This window comes from Ipomoea nil, unplaced genomic scaffold (genome assembly GCF_001879475.1).
Source record: "Ipomoea nil cultivar Tokyo-kokei standard unplaced genomic scaffold, Asagao_1.1 scaffold2653, whole genome shotgun sequence".
Classification (NCBI taxonomy): domain Eukaryota; kingdom Viridiplantae; phylum Streptophyta; class Magnoliopsida; order Solanales; family Convolvulaceae; genus Ipomoea; species Ipomoea nil.
Window position 1 is genome coordinate 4,725,291 of NW_017619081.1, and position 22,820 is coordinate 4,748,110.

Genomic DNA, 22,820 nt, shown 5'->3' on the forward strand with positions numbered 1-22,820 from the left:
TTGTATATTAATTTTATTTTGAAATTATTGCATCAAATATTTGAATTATTTATTTTTTCTTTTATTATTATAAACAGAAATGATATTGTATTAATTAATTTATGATACTTATCAAATTGTATTTTTAAAAATATAGTGTTTTACCCGTGCATTGCATAATTTTTTTTTTATATTATGAATTTAAAATTTAAAATAGAAAACAATGAAAAGTTGTTATAATGTACAATATAATAATATAGTTTGACTTTTAAATATTTGGTCAAGTATCTATTTTCATAACACACAAAATTAAAATTAAAATTTTGTATGGTTAATATAATCTCTAATCATGTACATATTTAGATAAATTTATTGAAAAAATTCACATAATTAAGTTGATTTACTCCTAATTGTATTTCATATATATTATAATTCTAAAAAAATGAATACTAACTAAGAGAATTGTACTTAGAAATCAAAAATATATATATATATAAATTCTAAATTTTGTATGAATAAATTTAAACTCTAATCGGACGCATTTCCTTATATATTGTATAATACATTGTATATACACATAATATTTATTAATGTGTATATAGAAAAATTCTATAATATAATTTCATTAATTGGAATTTATATTGATAGATTTATAATTAAAAAATTACATTTAAAAATTTAAAAAGTAGCATTTAAATATTGTATGATTATTATAGTGCATAAGTGTATGTATATTTTTTTTAAAATTATAAATATTCATGTTTTGTTAATTTTATACTTTCATTTCTTTAATTATATTTTATATTTTATTAATTATAATTTAATGAAATTGCCACAAATATTTCTAGGGAAGAAATCTTATCTTTCTCAGTTTCAATAATTATACTAATTATAATTATCAAATATTGTGACAATTATCATAATAATTTCATTAATTATAATATTTGTTCTCTTCCAATCTTTAAATACATTACCATAATAATTACATGAAAGAATGAAAGAAAAATTATTAGAATAATTACCATTAAGGTAAGTATAATTTATTTTATGCCAAGAATATTATACATTAAGTATAAATATATATATATATATATATATATATATATATATATATATATATATATATATATATATATATATAGATTTTGAATCCTATATATATTTATATACTTTTAATTCTATATTGATAAGCATAGTATGTATATATACTTTAAGAAAATATTAATTATTGAAAAGAAGATATAATTTTAAAAAGTAAATAATTAATTAGATTACCTAATATAATTGTTCTACTAATTGATTTCATACTACTATGTATAATTCATATATTTTAAATTTTTTTAAAGCTAAATACTATTTTTTGAATGCTACTAGCTCTATTACATTGTAGTATCTGTTCATATACTTTCTCAACCTACTGAAACACAAAGAGCTAATAACGCCTCCACTGAAGCTCAAACTCACAACCTTCCAAATGGAAGTCCAACCCGGATACCATTGGACCACATAGTCCTGGTAGCTAAATACTATTAATTGCCTTAATAATTAAGATAATTTTTAGTCAATGGAGAAATATCCTGGGCAGGGATAAACATTGGAGTCGTAGAAAAAAAGCAAATTGAAAAAAAAATACCTATTGATCGTGAAACATGCACTCTCTAGATTTTATGGAATCACTCTCATTTCTCTATGGGACTTCATATAAGTGCGCACCAATTACAGTCTAATAGCTCTGCAAGTCTTCAATGGAAAAATATCCTGAGCAAGGATAAACATGGGAGCTGTAACAGTTGTATGTTAGTATACATATCTATATCTCTATATATAATTACTCAATATAAATAAATGAATATAAGGAAAAAATATTACCAATTAATAGATTTACTAATTAGGTTAATATGTGAATATGGAAACAATATTATCAAATAATAATTTTTAATTAATTTTTAGGGAAAATGGCACTTTTTACCCCTGAGTTATATACTTATAGCACTTTTTCTCCCTCAATTATTTAGGTAAGCACATTAGCCCCCTCAATTATTCTAAAAGTGGTGTTTTTTCCCCCTAATATATTAAATTGACATTTATACCCTTAAAATAAACATTTTATTTATTTTACTACTCCAACAAATTATTGCGTATACGTAGGGATGACCACAGTTCGGTTTGAATTGAACTGGATACTAAAGCAATCGAATTAATAGTTTCTGATTATAATTCAGATCTAGAACCCAATATTTAAATGTCAATTTATTAAAATTATGTATCAAAAAAATTGAATCTTGAACCGTGAACCGGCGGTTCCGGATCCGATTCGCGATTTTGAACCGTCTTTATTTTAAAATTTTATTTTTTATTTTAAAATAGTCTAAATTCAACAATAAATATATTTTATTTTTCAGTTCGGAACATGAACCGTCCGTTCCGGTTCACGATTTTTATAAACTCTAAATATCGAATTTCGATTCTAAATTGTAATTGGAATATTTCGGTTTGGTTGCTATAGTGTTTGTTTGGTTTGAACCAAATTATGGTCATAATTTGTTGGAGAAAAAAATAAATTAAATATTTAGTTTAAGGGTAAATATGTCCATTTAACATTTCAGGGGGAAAAACAACCACTTCAATAATTTAGGGGGAAAATATGCTATAGGTATATAACTCAGGGGGAAAAAGTGCCATTTTCCCTAATTTTTATTTTACATTTGGTTACTAAATAAGTTTTACTACAAAAGTTTGGGCGAAAAAATGAAATATGGGGATTTTACTTTATTTATATATATATATATATATATATATATATATATATATATATATATATATATATATATATATAAATTGATTTTTAATTTAACAATTAATCAATTAAGATACATTCATTTAGATTGAATTTGTTGAAGCATTCAAAAAAAAAAAAGATTGAATTTGTTGAAAGTATACCTACAAAGTATCTCAAATATTTTTCAATATAACGTGAGAAAGGTACTTGGTAGTATACTTAAGACGGATATCCTACCAAATTTTCAATGTTTAAGCCTACACAGCAACACGTATACCATATAGATATTCTTTTTTTCTTTTTTTTTTTTTTTTGATATAAATCATGATGTGTCACGGATTTTTTTTTTTTTTTTTTTTCTGTTCATCTTAGGATTCGGATCTATCAGATTAATTTTCATTCTCTTTGAGAGGCATATGAGCTAATTCGGAGAAAAATCAAATCTGAATTATCTCAAAATTTCTCTCCCAAACAAATTCATTTACCACTTGAACTATTCTATTAGAGGGTGTTTGGTTGGATGGAAGTCAAATTTTACGGAAAATATTTTTTTAAAAGTGTAGGAAAATGTTGTTTGGTTGGATGGAAAATATCTTCCATTGGAATTGAGTTCGTGAAGCTGAAGGAAAACAAAATCCTAACAAAACATTGATATTTTGTTTTTCAAAAGAATTGGGAAGAAAATATAACAATATTAGATTATTTTACCTTCATCAAAGTTTATTTTTTGAATGTTACTGACTCTATTACATTGTAGTATGTTCATATACCAAGACTATGTAGTCTATTGGTACCCGAGTTGGATTTTCATTTGGAAGGTTATGAATTCAAAGTTTATTAATTACACATGTATATATTATTATTAAAGACAAATTAATCTTTATAATCATAGTTCCTTACCATACCAAACTCAACAAAACAATAAAATTCATATTTTCAATAATTTCTTTTTCACGACCAAATAATAAAATTTATTTTCCTAATAATTTGTTTTCCATGAAATTTGAATTCCATTTTCCATCAAATATGCGAACCATATTCTATAGATATTCTTGTTATTGTTCGCAAAAGATTAACTTCAAACCTCCCACGCCCCCAAACCGACAGAGCAATTCAAGACTTTGTGTGTTGAAATGTTTGTCCCTCTAGCAACAAAACCCAGGAATCCAGGATACAGTATTCATTTCGTGCCCACTCAGAGAGAGAGATTGTAGTCTCAACCCAGAAAGAAAGATATGGAGGATGGAAGTTTCAAGGTTGATAAATGGGGCTATGGAGTCAAGACCCACTCAGATTCTTGTATTGCTGCAATCAACTCCTATTATGACCAGGTTCTTTCATTTCTCCCTTTTCTTCCCCAATTATTTTGTCTTGAGGGATTTCAAAAAAAAAAAAAAAAAAAAAAAAAAAAAACTGATTTTTGGGTCTATTTGCTGTGAAATGCTTCATGTAAAGTTGTAATCCAGTTTCATTCATCAGTTCTTGGCTCAAAATTTGTTTCTTCCTTTTCTGTACTGATTATTGGGGTTTGAGATTGCTGGGCAGAGCTGGTGAAGGGCAAGTCCAGAATCAGGTGGGTCCCCTAGCTGCTAAAGGAAAATGTGACGATATAAAGAAATAAAATTATATCATTCGCTATGAATTATAGCTTTTGGTTTAGTAGTAAGCGCGTGATGATGAAGGGTCAAGTTGAGTATTATGTGGCTAGGGATGGTTGGGCGGAAGTTTGAAGGGCCAAGTCCAATACAACGGGGCTAGAGATGGTTAGGTGAAAGCCTGAAAGGTCAAATTCAGTATCATGTAGCTAGGCATAGTTGGACTATTAGCTATAACTTTTGGTTTAGTGATAAACGCATGAGTTCAATTATATGTGGCTAGGGATGGTTGGGCGGAGGCCCGAAGGACCAAGTCCAATATCATGGGGCTAGAGATGGTTGGGCGGAGTCCTGAAAGGCCAAATCGAGTACCATGTGGCTAGACATAGTTGGACTATTAGCTATAACTTTTGGTTTAGTGTAAGCACATGAGTTCAGTACTATGTGGCTAGGGATGGTTGGGCGGAGACCTGAAGGACCAAGTCCAAGACCATGGGGCTAGAGATGGTTGGGTGGAGGCCTGAAAGGCCAAGTTCAGTCCCATGTGGCTAGGCATAGTTGGACGGAAGCTTGAAGGCCAAGTACATACTGGCCTCTCAAAAAATGTGACGGTATAAGGAAATGAATTTGTGCCTTTACTATGAACTATAGCTTTTGATGCAAGAATAAAGGTTTGATCCTAACAGAGATGGTTGAAACTCAGGTACTTGGCTATGGACGAGAGAGGTCAGTGATAATGGAAGCTCCTAAGCATGACCCATGTTGTGTTTTGGGTAACATTTTGGCTGCCCACTACATTTCCTCCAGTCATCCTTCTCGTGTCCCGCCGCTCCTTGAGGCTGCCAAGTCTAATCTTGTATTTCTTTCTTCTTTCCCTTTCTTTATTGGGTCCTTTTTACTTCTTTGATTGTTTGTCCATATTTTCATGAATTTTTTTTCTTTTTATGTGTTCTAGGAAAATGCTAGCTTGTATGAAAAATCAGTTTTTGAGGCTGTCAATTACTTGATTTCCCCAAACAGAGATGATGACTTGGCTGTAGAGTTACATTCTCAGGTGAACTATCCTTGGTATGCTTAAATTTTCTATATTTGGGGGGTTTCTTTCTAACATTGCTTTGAACACAATGGAGAGAATGCATCCCGGACTCGGGACAAGAAAAAAAGAAAAGGGAAAAGGGGAAAACGATACACTTTTTTTCAAAATTATTAGGTTTCGTATTATAGGTAATGATCATGTTTGTAATGTGTATCTTATGAAGTAGAGTTGTTCTAACGGGTGATTTTGCATTATTAGTCAAATAGTCAATTTAAAGTTTGGACTACACTGTAAACATAACCGAGAGGATTGATATGAGAAATGATGATTTGTGAATGATAAGGAAACTTTAGTGCAATCCGCGAGTTCATAGCATTTGAATTAATTCTTTCCTCTAGACTTAAGTATGTATTTTGATCCCACTTTAACAGTAGATGTTTTCTTTTACACCTGCAGTTGCTAAGAGATTTTCCAAAGGATTTGGCATCTCTGAAAAGGGCTCAAGTGCTATGTTTTTATATGGCACGGCCTGATCTGTCTTTGGAACTTGTTGAAAAGGTCGGTTTCATTGATAAGAAAATATGCACAAAGTTTAAATATTTCACTTGTACGTTTCATGGAATTCACGTTTACAGTAGTATTATCTGTCTGATTTGATTTAGCACAACAGGTCCTACCAGCAAATGAAGAAGAAAATTACATATATGGAATGCTCGCGTTTCCTTTACTAGAGCTTGGTCGATATCCTGATGCAGAGAAAGCTGCAAAGAAGGGGTTTGAGATCAACGGTGCAGATCCATGGACTCAACACGCAGTGAGTTATTTTACAAGCTAGTCCCTCTTTATAAATTCCCGTCACAATATTCAAATCAGTCATTTGGTGGATTATATAGTATTATACCCAACCTTGGATCCTTTGCTTTGCATAATTCTGTATCATTTTCTTTTTTTTTAGATTTTTTTTTTTTTTTTTTTTTTTTTTGGTGACAAGGGAAACCCGCAGCCACCACTCGATGGTGTGTGCACTGGGTAAATCCCGCCTTGTGACCTTAGCCGGTAAAGGATAAACCCAGCCTAGGTTACTCATAGCTGACCGGCTCAAACAAAAAAAAAACTGGGATTTGGATTTTTTTTTATTATCATTGTAAGTGATTATTCTCTCGTCTTTCAAACTAATTCAGATGAATATTGGAATTTAATTGCAGCTTTGCCATATTTATCAGTACCGGTGTTGTTTCAAGGAAGCAGTGCAATTTATGGAGAAGTGCTCGAGTTCATGGGGCTCTTTGTCATCGTTTATGTATGCATACAATTTACAGAAAATTTTACATATATTTCGCATATACTATATATCAATTATTTAGAAGTTACGTCTTAATGGTGCTCTTAATCAGGTATACGCATAATTGGTGGCATGTCGCCCTTTGTTATTTGGAAGGCCATTCTTCCTTGGAAAGAGTACGAGAAGTATATGATCGACATATCTGGAAAGAGTTGGAAAGAAGTGATTCTACACCAGCAGAAGTATAGTTCAAAGCTTTTACTTGAAGGTCTCTTACTCGCTTTTATATTTTGTCATGTTTCATCGCTTTTGTGCACGCAGGTATACTTGAACGCCATTGCTTTATTACTACGAGTTTATATACGTGATGCTATTGATGTCTTTGAGGACCGTTTAAAGATACTAGCTAATCGCCTTACAGATAAAGTAAGATGAAATTTTTTGTTTAACGGTGCCTTGTCCTTTGGTATAATATGATTCATTATGTTACTCGACTAAATATTCTTCATTTGTGATGTCCACTGCGATCTTAGAGTTCTTGGTATCTCGAGTGGCACCTTGACGTGTTGACACTGTGGGCCTTAGCTTGCACGGGCGAAGTCTCTAAGGCAGAAGATTTACTCGAAGGTTTGAAGGCGAGGTTGGAAAGATTTCTTTCTTTTCATCCTAATCTTCAGTTTAGATGTTCGAAACTAAGCAGAATTTCTTCTTCTGTAGACTATCTAAAATGAGCAAGAAAAAAGGAGGACTAATGCAGAGAGGAATGCAGGTTTGTTTGGGATACTTCTTTCATCATTTGGGTTTTCTTCATTCTTAATTTTCTTGAGAGGCTGGTTAAGGGTAAAGGGATATATCCATCGAGTTTCAGTGTGAAGATACACAATGTTATCTCTTCCTGTTTCCCGATCCCCCTCAGCACTTGTGAGTCTTAACTGCACAGTTTTTACTCTTGTTGGAACTCGTAACCTGACACTTATACCACTTGTTAGGATCAATCGTTTATCACTAGACCAAAAGTTATAGGTAGTTGAGAAGACGCAACTTTATTTCCTTACACCGTCACTTTCTGGAGAGGCAGTATTGGACTTTCGCCTAGACAGTAGACACCTAATGTTAGACTTGGCATTTCACTACTCTCCGTCCAACACCTCCGATGCTTCATGATCAATTGATCAAAGGATCATTATTTTGCTTTGGGGATTGGTCGATGTTTTCATTTAGAAATGCAAGCTTCTATGTTCTATCTACCCATTGCATTTTGTTCTTCTAATACTATTCCTTATATATTTTTTTATATATACATTAGCTCGCGGAAGCTCTCTTTCAGTATGGGAAGGGTGACAATAAAGCAGCATTGGAATTGCTTGAACCTGAGTTTGATGCAGTAAATTATAAGGTGTGTTTGGGAAGACATTCCCCTTTTGGTGTTACTTTCATCTATTCAACATCAATTACTGAGTAATACGACTTTACTGTAGATAATTGGAGCATCTGATGAACAAGCTGATGTTTTTAATGAAGTTTGGATCATCTTGTTGCTGAAAAATGGACATGCCACAAGAGGTACCCGTTTACGTTTTCCTTAACCAGATTATCCAAGCCAAGACTATCGGTTTTTAGTTGCTTAGCCCTTTTATCTCGAGATTTGGCATTTGCAGCTATAGAAGCCATTGAGAAGCAGCTAAAGAAAAGGGAAGGAGCTGTATTCTTGTGGCAGCTTCTCGTAAGTTTCTCGCTTCTAAGATTTTCTTTACTTAACTTTTACGAGAAGACTCAACCCGAGTTCACACCATTGATTGTCCAGGAGCGAGCCCACACAATGTTAGGGCGAAAAGAAGCCACAAGTATAGGCGAAAAAGCGAGAGCATTGCAGAACACTTACTTCAGTTAGCCCGGGGGGCCAAGTGAATAAATCTGAAGCTACTGCTTCATGTGAGGTTTAAAAATGATCAATCTTAGTAGCAATCTTGAGCATCTTAGAGACTAAAATGTACTGTCTTCTGGTTGTAAGAACATTGGACACTCCGAATAAGAAGCATAATAGATCAATGTTTTGGTTGATTGATAGATTTTGTGTCTTATTATTTTTGCAGAATAGACCATTTGCAATTATGCATGAAATGAAAGTAGTTCAAGGAAACCAAGAATTTATGTATTTACATTCTATCACAATGCAAAGAAACAGATGCAATGCCCTCCCTGAGGGGCTAGCTTAATTAGTTTGATCGATCACCTTAAAACTTTGCTCCAGTCACAGTGGGAGCTATCGGGGGGCGGGATCAATAGGAGACCTTGACCAGCTCCAGTGACAGTGTGGGAGTTTGAATTCTACCGAGAATCCGGGGTAAGTAGGAGACCTTGACCTTGAATCCCACCAAGAACCGGAGTCAATGGGAGACCTTGACCGATCAAATAGCGAGAAATAGATGCAAATTTCCACTCAATCAATTATTAGCCCAGCTCCATCAGGAACTACGGCATTGCTGGAATTGGAAGTCCTCAAAACGCCACTCCCCCGAGCACGGCTCCTGATCCGCCGCAGCTCGGCCGCCACCTCCCTGGCGTCGGGCCGATCATCCTTGTCCGCAGCCACGCACCGGAACGCAAGCTCCGCCACAGCGCCAACGCCTTCCTTGGCCTCCCCGTCGACCACGAGGACGGGGTCGAGCACCTGGTGCAGCAACCCCATTTGAATCTTGGGAACCACCATATCCGCCAACGTCATCTCACTCTTCTCCCTCGTCTGATCCACAGCTTTCATCCCGGTTATCAGCTCCAACAAAACCACCCCGAAGCTATACACATCGCTCTTCTCGTTCAGCCGGAACGACCTGTAGTAATCGGGATCCAAATAGCCCGGAGTCCCCTGGGGACCGGTCCAAACCTCCCCGGACGAATGGCCGGATTGAACACCGGGAGGATCCGAGCAAACCAACAGCCGGGAGAGCCCGAAATCCCCAACTTTCACCCTCATATCTTTCTCTACAAAAATGTTGGAGGTAGTGATATCCCTATGAACCACCGGTGGAACTACAGAGAAATGGAGGTACTCCATAGCCATGGCTATCTGCATTGCAATGTCCACTCTGAGACTCCACGATAACGACCCTTTCCTGTACAAATTCTTGGTCCCGTGAAGATGATCGGCGAGGGTTCCATTGGGCACGTAATCGTACACCAAAAGAAGCCCTCTCGGGTCACTGCAATAGCCATGGAGCTTCACCAAATTGGGGTGGGTAATGGAGGACAAGATGAGGATCTCGTTGCAGAAGGATTTCGTGGAAAAGCCATTAGCCCCGGCGGCGGAGCTGGGGTGGTGCTTGTGGAGATGTTTAACGGCGACGATTCGGGCATCGTAGAGCTGTCCCAAGTAGACGGAGCCGAAGCCGCCATCTCCGATCTTGCGCTTCGGGTCGAAGTGATTGGTGGAGGATTCGAGCTCTTCGTAGGTGAATTCCGGCGGGAGATGACTGGCGGAGCGGTGGCGGCGGAGGTAAACGACGGTGGGATCTTCATCGGAGTCCAGGGCTTTGTTTCTTGACCGGAAAATCACAGCTCCGATGGAGAAAATGATGAGAAAACACATGAAAAGGAACACTAAGCTCAGCATTGCGATTCTGTTTGGGGTTTTCTCCTTAATCAGTGGAGCCGGCGAGAGAGATGAGAAGCACAGGAAGGGTTTCATGGGGTGGGAGGAATTAAACCCACAAACGCCATTGTTGTCTCTACAAGATTTGCAGCTGGAGAAGTAAGGGTCTTGGTCTTCGTCCCACTCAACCTCAACCCCCATTTTAAGGAACCCGTCGAGGAATCCGAGGATGTCGTCGTGGCAACCCTCCTGAGAATCGCGGCGGCGCGTGGATCCACATTCGCGGAGGAGGTGAGCTGGGTTCTTGGTGAGCTTGCATTCCCACGGGCAGTGGCTGCAGTTGGGGAGGCTAGCGGTCCGGCAAGGGCGGAGGGCCGATAAGCGGGAGCAGGAAGAGTCCGAGACCCGGAACGGCGACCCGGAGAGAGAAATGGATCTCGCCGGAACCGACACAGAGCAGTTCCGGCGAGACTGATACATAGAAGAAGCAGGAGAGAGGAGCAGGGAGGTGGAGGCGGGGTCGTAGTGGCGAAGAGAAAAGGAGAGATTGTTAATGGAGATGAGAGCAAAGCGAAGAGATGAGCAGTGGATTTGGAAAGAAGGGTGGCCGCAGCCGGGGGAGGCGGAGAAGGGGTAAGGAGGAGGAGCGGCGGTGAAAGGCGGGCATGAGGAGGCGTTGACAGCAGAGGACGGCGGCGAGCAACCGTGAGCTAGCGCCGCTGCTGCTGTGATGAGAAATATTAGGAAGACGGCGGAATGCGGTGGCGGCATGGCGGAGCAAAAAGTGAGAATCTTTATTCTTTAATTTAAAGGTGAATCATAAATGAGGAAAGAAGAAGAAGTAGGAATCTGGGAAAATGTAGGATGAATATAGTGTTGATGTAGATTTGGTTTTGAGATCATTCATTCATTGATTCATTAGGGGATGGATGCCTAGGATGTTGGAAGAAAGTTGGTGGGTGTTGTGGAGGACGAGGAAGTTGGAAGTGGGAAGATGTAAGAATAGTAGAAGAGAAGGGGAGAGAGGTCACGTGAAGAGAATGGGATGAAGACAAATCTGTATAAAAAGGTGGAAGACCAAGGCTGTCAAATTTTTGTGATGAAAACGGCATAAGTGTAACTCTTCTAAATAGAATGTCACAATTTAAACTTCAATAAGGGTATTAATTTTTTGTACTTAAATATGTTTAAAAATATATATATATATATATATATGAAACAGATACTACGCTGTAACAGAATTAAAAAAAAATGAAATTTTTGAACAAACAACCTCTACATACTCTACCCTCATCATTTCATTCATCTATTTTTTTTTTTAAACACTATTCTTATTTATGTAGGTAAGAATGAGGAACCCGACTCTCATATAAATAACATAATACTCCGTTATGAAATTTAGAATTTTTTTTTTAGAATTTTGGTAATCAAACATCAGGTTCTTTATAACTAGCCTTAAGTTCTTAAGGACAAGGAGGTGAGATGTCTAATGATGAATGTATAAAAAAAGAATTTTTATATGTTGCTAGGAGCTATGCATAATTTAGGAACTAATTTTTACATACTAAAAATCTAAATTACTCCCTTTGGTGAATTTCTCATCAAAGTAATATGAGAAATTTAAAATCTTCTTGTATCCCAAAAATTCTTATTTGATTATCATTGTTGCTTACTAAGGGAAATTAGAAACTTGTTTTACACGCTTGAAGATGGTGATCAGGTGTTTCCTTGTTTATACTGAGTTTCAGGTTCCTTATACGATACCTAAGTTCCTAACAAGTTATACGAACATTATTTGAAATGTTTTTGGAGTTGAAGAACCTTGAAATAAGAAGTTGCGAAGTAAAATAATAATAATATTGCGAAAGTGATTTCAATATAAGAAAGAGAATAAAATGTGAATTTCATACTTTACCCTTCAAATAATATGAGGTTTTTGGATTTCTTTTTTTGTTTTTTGTTTGTTTTTTTTTTTTTACGAAAACCTAATCTCGATGACTAAACTTGTCACTTCGCTCATAGCTGAGGGATAAAAAATGAATACGGTTATAACTTAGGAACTGAGTTAAAACTTGAGTATAACTCAAGGACCAAAAATGAAAATTTTTCCGAAAAATATTTTCATAAGAAAATCCTATCATACTTATTGCCATGATAACTTTTCATACACAGTATCACTACAAAGTAAATGACGTTGTTGTACTGGTAGAACTTGATACAAACTTAAAACTTTAAAACTTTAAATTGGATATAGAGAGGTAATGTGTTAATCGACACTATAACCTTTTTTCTTTATTTATAACATTGTTATGCATGATATGATAAGATTTTAAAGATGATTATATGTTCAACTCACCCATTCATTTGATTTTCAATATCCATTTATTACTATCATTAGAATCTTTAAAGTTTATCCAACAAGGAGATATTGTACCTTGGGAGACATAACTTTAGCATCCAAGAATTAAAAGAAGTTATAGGTCAAACTATTCCAACGATATTGGCATCAACTATTGAGCAAATTAAAGAACAAATATCATTAGGAGAAACAATATGAAAAACATGCAAGCCCAAGCTATTCCCAAAGTATCGTCACCCTGACAATGCAATGATAATCTAATTTTAAATTTAATATAATTATAGTATATTAAAAGGTATAAGTATTCCACAATTAGCAAATAATTAATAGTGAATTATATTAGCTATTTTGATTAGTGAGTAATATTCGTGGTTTGAGGAAAGGTGTTTTGTAAAATTTAAAATAACTTATAAAGATATGAATTTATTGTTTCATTTATTTAACCATCCCTAAATTATTCTTTTTGTTTTACATATAAATTTTTAAAAAAATTATTATTATTATTATTATTATTATTATTATTATTATTATTATTATTATTATTATTTCCTTGTTGTTTTTAATTATTAGTGTTTCAACTACTACTATTATAATTACTATTAATTATTAATAATATTATTAATGTCATAATTATATTTAAAAAGTCATTTTAAATTTTCTAGAAGTAAATTAATTTTTTTGAAAATAAATTATAGTCAGTTGATATAAGAAAACTGTTATAAGTACCGTTATTATGTTTTTACTTATTGAAATCAATAAGTTAAGTTAAACAGTACTTTATCAAACATCCATTTTAACTATCTATTTGATAAAGTTTTTATCATGACGATCCAAAGCAATTCCAAGGAGATCGTGTGGTGGATTCAGGGACACGCGCGTCTCACTCCTAGGGTTGATCATAAGAATTATTATTCAACAATGTTGGGTGTGGATTGAAAGACCCTGGAAAGTTTTAGTACTTCATGTTTACTATTTGTAAAATCAGGCGACGGCCGAATTGGCCAATATGGTGTTCAAGTGTAAAAATAAGTGGAACAATTTTTTATACGGGCTTAGCTCAATGGTTTAGTGGACAATATTTGGGATAAGAGTGGAACAGTCTAGTGATGATCCTGCAAGACATGATTGAGATGTGCTCAAACGATTGCCACTAGATACTAAGGGCAAGAAAAGTTGCAACGCGAGAAGCCAATGCTCAGTGTCAAGTTTCCCCTCCCTTTGGGTGAAAAATATTTGTTAATCACTTATTTACTAAAGAGTAAATACCCAAAATGGTCCCTCGACTATAGCTAAATTCACAAATTGGTCCTCAACTTTCAATTTCACCCAATTAAGTCCTTAACTTTGCAATTTTGACACGATTTGGTCCTCCAATTGCAATTCAGTGAATGCCTCAATTACATTGTTTGGTTGGAGGGAATTGTAATTCCACAGAATTGCAATTCTCTCCTTTTGTTGAATTGCAATTCAATGAATTTGAGAAAGGAAAAACATATGAAATGACATTACTATCCTTGGTTGTTATTACTATTATTATTACAAAAATGATATTTTAGTCTTTATACCACTTATTTCCTTCTCAATTCCAATAATTCTATTTCTCCCCACCAAACAACGTAATTTAAATTCTTACTTTATTCTTACCTTATTCTCTTCCCACCGAAAATACTTGGTGTACTCCCATTTTAAACTCCCAACTTGTACTCCCTCTCACATGTTTTTGATGTAGACACTTTTCAGTGGACCCACATGATGAAAATAACCAATCCTGATTTACCACCTCAGAGAGTATAAATGAGTGAGTAGAATTTTAGAAGTCTATGTAGTAAAACTCTTTTCTCACCGAATTACAATTTTTTCCCCCCTAATTCATTCTTTCCAACCAAACGTCCGGTAAAAGTATTAGTAAAGAAAATAAATAAAGGAAGAAAATGTTGATAAAATGACAAAAATGGACAGAGGAAGTTAGAGCATCCACAATGGTTGGGAAGAATAGGGGGATAATGTAAGAGTGATTAGGAGAGAGAATGTGGGAAGGGGAGGAAAAAAAACAAAAAAAATCAAAATCAAAAATTAAAAAACAAAAAAAAAATTAAAAAAAAAAAAAAGAGTCGGGCGTGCCGTTTGCAGGAGAAATATTTCAACCAATAACTCCACTCCACACTTGTTATTATCCCCACCCGAAATAATTCATCTGATATTATCTCCATAATATCCACTGATGTGGATGCTCTTACCTCATTGAATCTTTTAGTTGACTTACGTCTGAATCACAGTTGACGTGAAAACTCGATGAATTTGAAAAAAAAAATAAAAATTGAGGAAACAATGGGCGGGCGAAGTGGACAAGGTGGGGGGCCCACACATTATTTTTAGCATTGTTCATTTTTTTTGATTGGGTCCCACAACCATTTACGAAACGAATTCCCATCAAACTCAAAGGTGTTCAAAATTCAAAGTCATGATTCACTCGTGGGCCCACCTTTGTCTTGTTATTTGAACTTCGCTCGAACCGTTTTTTTTTTTTGGTTTACTTATTTGAACCGGTTGTGTAGACCATGATCACAGATCAATACACTTGCTTGGATCATAAATAAAAAATATATTATTTATGTACATAAAATATATTATTTTATATATTATCAAATAGTGTACTTTTAATATATTAAAAATATATCTTATATTCAGAAAAATTACATTATTTAAATACTAAAAATACATTATTTTATATAATGTATATTTAGTACATAAATAATATACTTTTAATATATTAAAAATGTATATATGATCAACATAACACTGGGTGTAGATCATGATTCACATAATAATTTGTCCTATTTAAGCATTCACCCACCCGAAATTAGTGGGAGTTTAATCTATCCAAAATCTATACTTTATACCAATGGGATTCAAATGAGGACTGCATTTACTTACATTGTTTTTTCTTGTCTCTATTTTTTATTTTCATTTTTTAAATTATTTTAAAAATATACAAATGAACATTTTTAAAGGACACTATTACATCCTTTCAAAAAAAGGACACTATTACATTGCTTTGCTTTCTTCCTCTCCACTGACCATTTTTTCAAAGGACACGATTACATAAAACTTTTGAAAAATTTTAAATAATTAGTCTGAAAATTGATGAACATATTGGAGTCTACAATCTTAAATAAATACCATGATAAATGCACGAAGAAAGTTAACGTTTATTACTTTACTATTACTAAACTAATTACCACACACGCATTACGCAAATAGTCCGATACCTAATGTGTATTATTAAATTAAGTATTTCAGAATTGAGTTAATTGCTCTTTTGGTTCTGTGACTATTGAGGTGTTGTTAATTTGAGTACTTGACTTTAAAAACTATCAATTTAGTCCCGTAATAATGCAATTTTTAACACATTTGATCCTTCCGGCTAAATCGCCGGCCAAATATTGCTAGAAAAATATAATTTTTTTAAAATTGTTTATTCATGGGGGAAAAATGGTCATTTTAAGCCATTTCTTCTTCTTGTTGCGCCTGTTGAAAAGCAAAACACAAGTAATACACCGGAAAAGCAAAACTCAGGCAACCCACCGGAAAATCCACCTTTGAATGAATAATAAACACCAAAATTGAAAATCTTTATAGCTATAAACTTAATTTTGACTACAAAAAAAAAAAACTCTTTTATTTCACTGTATTGTCCTACCGATGCAATAGTCGGAAGCTAAAACCTCGCCGTTAAACCCCTGGAAAAACCTCCTGTCATCTTCATGTTGTCTATCGCGGGACGAGTTCGGAGCGCTTACCCGTGCCTGGAGCAGCTCTTTCTCCATTTTCGGTCCGTTAAGACTGATGATGGTTTTTCCTCCTCTCGGCGAAGGCGATCCAAGCTGTCGTCGTCGACATTGCTCAAGAAGGTGGAGGAAAAATCGGAGTAGTGGGTGGTTAACGGAGATATGCACGAGATTGGCGAAAATGTGTGTCTAAGATAACAGTTTGTAATCCCCATAGAGAACATCCCTAACCGCCGTAAGCAGCTTTGTGAACAGTTCATGTGCCGTACTCGCCTCGTCTTCAAAGAATCCGTTAGCTCTCTCACTATTACTTGCCATTAATTTCAGATATGCTAGATTATCTGGAAAGATTTTCACTTTGTTCGCCGTACTCGCCTCTCCTCCGCCTCGATTTTGCTTTTCCGCAAGCATAGCAAGAAGAAGAATTGGTTTTTTTTTTTTTTTTTTTTTTTATTAAAGAAAAAAAGAAATGAATTAAAATGACCATTTTGCCCCCATGAATAATTTTTTTTAAAAGGAATTATGTTTTTCTGGTAACATTTGGCCGGCGATTTGGCCAGGAGGACCAAATGTGTTAAAAATTGCATAGTTACGAGATTAAATTGATAATTTTTAAAGTCAAGTGCTCAAATTAACAACACTTCAATAGTCACAGGACCAAAAGTACAATTAACTCTTTCAGAATTTATCAAAGTATTATCTGATATCCTAGCGTATATCAATGCAAGATTATCAAATTTTTCATAAAAGTAAATATTTCAAGAATGCATAACTATGACCTATGACAGAAATGTTGGATTACCTAGTGTGTTGGGGGATGAAACAGATAGCGGGAACATTAGAAGGGATTTGTCAAGGGTTTTCTTGTCATTTCCTTTTGCTTTTCCGTTATAACCGTCTTCCCCTCCCTTTATATTGTATTGTGTTCATAGCTCAAATAATACCTTTCATCAAAATATTGACTCAACCCTTTTCCCTCCATTACTGGTCCTCTCTACATCATATGTAACAAATTCCATCATGGTATCAGAACGCTCCCACCACATACGCCACTGCTGTCTCCAGTGAAGGAAGTCAGGAAGCAGCGACTCCTCCGATCGTTACAACGACTTCGCAGCAGACTTCCAATTTTCAACAGCAGAGAAATCATACTGTGAAGGATGTGGAGAATCCATTCTTCCTCGGTATGAATGAGAGTCCATGCGCTGTCCTAGTTAGACCTCCTTTGACAAGAAGCTCCAATTACAATACCTGGTGTATCTCGATGAGGATCGCACTAGAGGTGAAGGACAAATGGTGCTTAATCGATGGCAGTGTTACGGCACCAAACATTGAACATCAACAGTATCTGGCATGGCTGCAATCTAATGGTATGCTCCTGTATTTTTAAGGCTGTGAATTCTTCTATTGCTCAAAGTATTATGCATTTAGACAAAGCAATAGATGTTTGGGAGGATTTGAGGCACAAATTCTCACAACATGATGCTCAGAAGATATCAGCTCTACAGAACGAGATATATAACCTTAAACAGGGGAATCTATATGTTAATGAGTACTATACTAAGTGTAGGACTCTATGGGATGAGATGAACAGGTTGAGACCTCTTCCATATTGCAAATGTGATCTGAAGTGTTCTTGCGATCTCATTGGTCAAATTAGGATAGAGCGAGATGAAGATCATGTTATAAGGTTTCTTCAAGGTTTAAACGACGAATATGGCAGCCTCAAGTCTAATGTGCTTGTCCTTGATCCCTTACTGGAAATATACAAAGTATTTGTTATGGCCGAGAAATTGGAACGGCAGATCGCTCTTGATAATCTGAGTATAAGCAGCATAGATCTTAGCCAAGATAATCCTGTTCAAACTGGAACAACAGATCATTCCCCTAACGAGATGGTAGGAGCTTTGAATACATACAATAATAGGCGAAATGGTAATAGCAACAAAAATGCTAAGTGCATCTTATGTGGAATGAATGGCCACACTATTGACAAGTGCTACAAAAAGCACAGATATCCTCCGGGATGGATTCCGAGCTTTATATCAAGAGGAAAACATTAGCAACAAGTAGCAGCTTCATCCAATTGTTTTGGTGACTTTGGCAGCACATCTGAACATATGCAAAGGCTCACATATCTTCAAACTCAAGTTGGACAATCCTCCAACACTACGACAGCAATGTCTTTGGTGCCAAAATTCAGCGAAATGAGTCCTGCAAACGAAGGCAAGTATTCTACCATTCATATTAATTCCATTTCCTTATCTCCCTCTACATGGATTATAGATTCCGGGGCTATGGATCATATTGCTTGTTCTCTTGACTCTTTTGATGATTATCGTTCTGTTTATGGTGCCGAGGTTAACTTGCCTATTGGAAATTGCATTACTGTTGAGCATGTAGGGAAGGTTACCCTTAACAGTGGATTGTGGTTGAAAGATGTTCTGCATATTCCAGTTTTCAAGTTCAACATAATATTCGTAAGTAGACTCATACAAGATGATTGTTGCAAACTAACATTCATATCTGGGCAGTGCATAATTTAGGACACTCATGGGAAGAAGATTGGTTTAGCTAGACAAGAGAATGACCTCTACATTCTAATGCAGCATCTACCTAGTGCAACTCACAATAGCTTTGCTGTTCAATGTAATAATGGTGAATTGTGGCACCAACGATTGGGGCACTTCCCCATCAATAAACTACATCTTTTAAGTGATATTAAAGTCTCTAATACCAAACACACAGCTTGTGATGTTTGTCATCTAGGTAAACACAAAAGATCTCCATTTCCTTTAAGCATTACTTCTTCAAAACATGTTTTGAGTTGCTTCACATTAACATATGGGGTCCATTCCCGGTGTGTTCCCTAAAAGGGGAACGTTATTTCTTAACAGTGGTTGATGATTATTCTAGGTTCACGTGGCTACACCTAATGAGGAACAAATCTTAAACTAAACAGGTTATAAGAAAGTTTCATGTTATGGTATTCAAACACTTTGGAGTTTTGATCAAGACCATCCACACTGACAATGGTCTAGATTTTAGTATGCCCAATTTTTTTAAAGAAAAAAGGTGTGATCCATCAAAAGTCCCACCCTTATACTCCTAAGTAGAACGTCGTAGTGGAGCGTAAACACCAATGCATACTCAGTATGGCTAGAGCCCTCCGATTCCAAGCTTGTCTCTCACTTGAGTTTTGGGGGCATTGCGTGATGCATGCGGTATTCATTATTAACAGACTACCATCATCGCTTATCGAGTTATCAAGCCCTTTTTACAAATTATATGGTAAGAATCCTGACCTCACACATCTCAGGGTTTTTGGCTGTCTATGCTATGCCTCCAACCTCACACCATATAGACACAAAATGGCACCAAGAAGTAAGAAGTGTGCTCTCATTGGCATACCAGCACACACTAAAGGTTATCTGGTATATGATTTGCTCGATGGTTCTATCTTTATTTCACGAGATGTGATATTTTATGAATCACAATTTCCATTCTCGGAAGCAACAATGGAAGCTCCAACAGACGGGCCTCCTTTTACCCGTCATCCCCATCTCCACTCCCTTGTAGTATGAGCATGGAGTCCACAAACATGAGTTGAGCATCAGTCCGATTGACAATAGTGCCATTCATCCCACAAAGTTCTTCTTTCCCTCAACTCAACAAACAGACTCCAATGAAGGTCAGAGTACCAGTAACAACACCATAGAGCGGTCGGAGCAACATACTCATGCCATGCAAGAGATCGATGACAATGCTATTGCCATACCTAGACGTTCTGATAGACAACGTCATGCTCCCAATAAGTATCAAGATTATTATTGTGATGCTGCCACAACAAGGGTTCATCTCCTCATGTTCTGTCCAAGTTCATATCTCTTAATAATCTTCCTCAGCCCGACGAGATATTCTCCATGGCAGTAACTTCCATTAACGAGCCAAAGACATATAACCAAGTTGTTCGTCATGAATGTTGGAGGAAAGCGATGAGTGCAGAAATCAAAGCTCTACAAAAAAATAGTACATGAGTGCATAAATAAAAGCTCAAAGCAGACGGCTCAATCGAACGATATAAAGCTCGGCTCGTAGCAAAAGGCTACACCCAGTAGTTGGGAATCGACTACATCGAGACTTTTTCACTGGTTGTGAGAATAACAACCATCCGGACCTTCATAGCAGTAGCCTCTTCTCGCAACTAGCACATCCATCAGCTCGACATAAACAATGCTTTCTTACACTGGGATCTAACAGAGGAAGTCTATATGACATTGTCACCCGGGTTCGAGACTGAAAAGCCCAACCAAGTCTGCAAGCTTCTTCGTTCCCTATATGGGCTCAAGCAGGCAAGCCGACAGTGAAACGCAAAACTAAGTACTGCTCTGCTGCATATGGGGTTCGTACAATCTAAATCCGATCCCTCTCTATTCACCAAAGGATGTGATGGTAAATTTATAGTCGTTCTTGTTTACGTTGACGACATTCTGGTTGCTAGTCCGGATATAAACCTAATCCGGGAGCTCAAACACTATCTTGATGATGCTTTTAAAATCAAAGACCTAGGTGAACTAGGTTACTTTCTAGGGATTGAGGCAAGAAGAGATGAAACTGGTTTGAATTTATGCCAGATGAAATATGCTCTGGACATCTTGGCTGAGGCAGGTTTCCTTGAGTGCAAGCCGGCTTCTACTCCAATGGTACCCGGTCAACTCTTAAGCCCTAAGGATGGCGAGTTACTCTCTGACTTTTGCTCTTTTAGAAGACTTGTTGGGCAATTGTTATATCTGACATCAACGAGGCCAGACATCGCTTATGCCGGAAAATCAGCCAATTTGTCGACGCTTCCATCGACAAGAATATGAGCGCTGCTCATCGTATTCTAAGATATATTAAAAGAGCTCGTGGCCAAGGATTGTTTTATCCTTAAGATGATGTTCTACAGCTCAATGTGTTTTCTGACTCTGACTGGGCATCTTGTTTAGAAACACGGAGGTCCGTCACTGGCTATTATATTTTTCTTGGCTCGGCTCTAATTTATTAGAGATCAAAGAAACAAATTACCATCCCAGATCGTCCTCCGAAACCGAATACAGAGCGATAGCTGCCACAGCGTGCGAAACCCATTGGATTTCTTTTCTTCTCAGTGACTTACAAATACAAATGATGAAACAAGCAGCTGTCTTTTGTGATAATAGGTTCGCAATCGCAATAGCCGAGAACCACGTATTTCACGAGCGCACCAAACATATAGAAATCGACTGTCATCTTGTTCGGGAGAAAGTTTCTCAAGGAGCTATCAATTTTTTATATGTTTCTTCTCAGAACCAAATTGCTGATGGGTTCACGAAGCACCTTCCCACAACTCAATTCCAAATTTTGACCTCTAAGCTGGGCATACAAGATTTGCATGTGCCAGCTTACGGGGTGGGGGTGTGGGGTGTTGGAGTATGAAACAGATAGCGGGAAGATTAGAAGGGATTAGCCAAGGGTTTTCTTGTTATTTCCTTTTGCTTTTCCGTTGTAACCGTATTCCCCTCCCTTTATATTGTATTGTGTTCATAGCTCAAATAATATCTTTCATTAGAATATTAACTCAACCTTTTTCCCTCCAGTACTGGTTCTCTATACATCACATACAACAAATTCCGTCATGGTGCAATAGCAATTTTAGAGAAAAGCATTCTCACTGGATAGTACCATAAGCATAGTTCTTGCAAGACAAACTCTATTAATTGGCGTGATCTATGCTTCCTCTTGTTGCCACTTCCGTAAGAAATGAATTCTTGATTTGATCTAGTCTCATGGTGTGCTTCACTGCAATTTTAGTGTCTTGGCATAGTTTCTCATATGTGTTGAATATATACAGTAAATTAGGTATACTGTTTCATCAATGCCAATGCGTGATTCTAATTAATTGACCAAAGTTCATGTTAAATTTTATATTGTATTTTTTTTAATATACTCTAACATATTCATATATAGTATATGCTTAACAATTATGTCAATTTTGATTGGATGAGGTTCGAACCTAAGACATTCCTTATGTAAATCAATGAATAATTTAAGAATAATAAATAATTAATGGAATATTCCGTTACTAAAGTTTACACTAAGGGCTCGTTTGGTTCGCGGAAAATATTTTAAGGGAAGTGAAATTGAAATTCCATGGAAAAACAATTACTAGGAAGATGAATTTCATTGTTTGGTTGGTAGAAAAAGAATTACTAGGAATACTAATTCTGTTGTTTGGTTAGATTTGAAATTGTAAGGAATAATGAGTATAAAGACCTATATGCTCCTACAAATTAATAAGAGTAATATAATTAAAAAAAGAAAACAATGGTAAAATAGGCAATCCATATTACTTTTTCCTCCCATCTTCCATGGAAAACAAAATCCTTGGTTGG

General features: G+C 35.8%; 3 protein-coding genes across 4 annotated transcripts; 2 read left to right on the forward strand and 1 right to left on the reverse strand.

Annotated features, from left to right (window-relative positions):
• The first annotated feature begins 3,815 nt into the window (after positions 1–3,815).
• On the forward strand, positions 3,816–8,733 carry LOC109154788 (tetratricopeptide repeat protein 38). 2 transcript variants are annotated; one of them, XM_019302512.1, is made up of 14 exons: positions 3,821–4,089; positions 5,057–5,209; positions 5,309–5,407; positions 5,846–5,947; positions 6,060–6,203; positions 6,595–6,689; positions 6,784–6,913; positions 6,993–7,097; positions 7,205–7,311; positions 7,389–7,440; positions 7,978–8,067; positions 8,150–8,234; positions 8,330–8,394; positions 8,476–8,733. In XM_019302512.1, the coding sequence occupies exons 1-14, from the start codon at positions 3,994–3,996 to the stop codon at positions 8,560–8,562; spliced, it is 1,410 nt and encodes a 469-aa protein (XP_019158057.1). In that variant the 5' UTR covers positions 3,821–3,993; the 3' UTR covers positions 8,563–8,733. The 2 variants fall into 2 exon arrangements, with proteins under 2 accessions (XP_019158058.1, XP_019158057.1); XM_019302513.1 differs by lacking the exons at positions 7,978–8,067; positions 8,150–8,234; positions 8,330–8,394; positions 8,476–8,733 and adding an exon at positions 7,547–7,908 and having other exon boundaries at positions 3,816–4,089; positions 7,389–7,471.
• LOC109154786 (LEAF RUST 10 DISEASE-RESISTANCE LOCUS RECEPTOR-LIKE PROTEIN KINASE-like 1.5) lies at positions 8,733–11,345 on the reverse strand. The gene has a single exon (XM_019302508.1). The coding sequence runs from the start codon at positions 11,029–11,031 to the stop codon at positions 9,112–9,114; it is 1,920 nt and encodes a 639-aa protein (XP_019158053.1). The 5' UTR covers positions 11,032–11,345; the 3' UTR covers positions 8,733–9,111.
• Positions 11,346–20,804: 9,459 nt separating this feature from the next.
• Positions 20,805–21,275, forward strand: LOC109154767 (uncharacterized mitochondrial protein AtMg00810-like). Its single transcript, XM_019302495.1, has one exon. The coding sequence runs from the start codon at positions 20,805–20,807 to the stop codon at positions 21,273–21,275; it is 471 nt and encodes a 156-aa protein (XP_019158040.1).
• Positions 21,276–22,820: the final 1,545 nt, after the last annotated feature.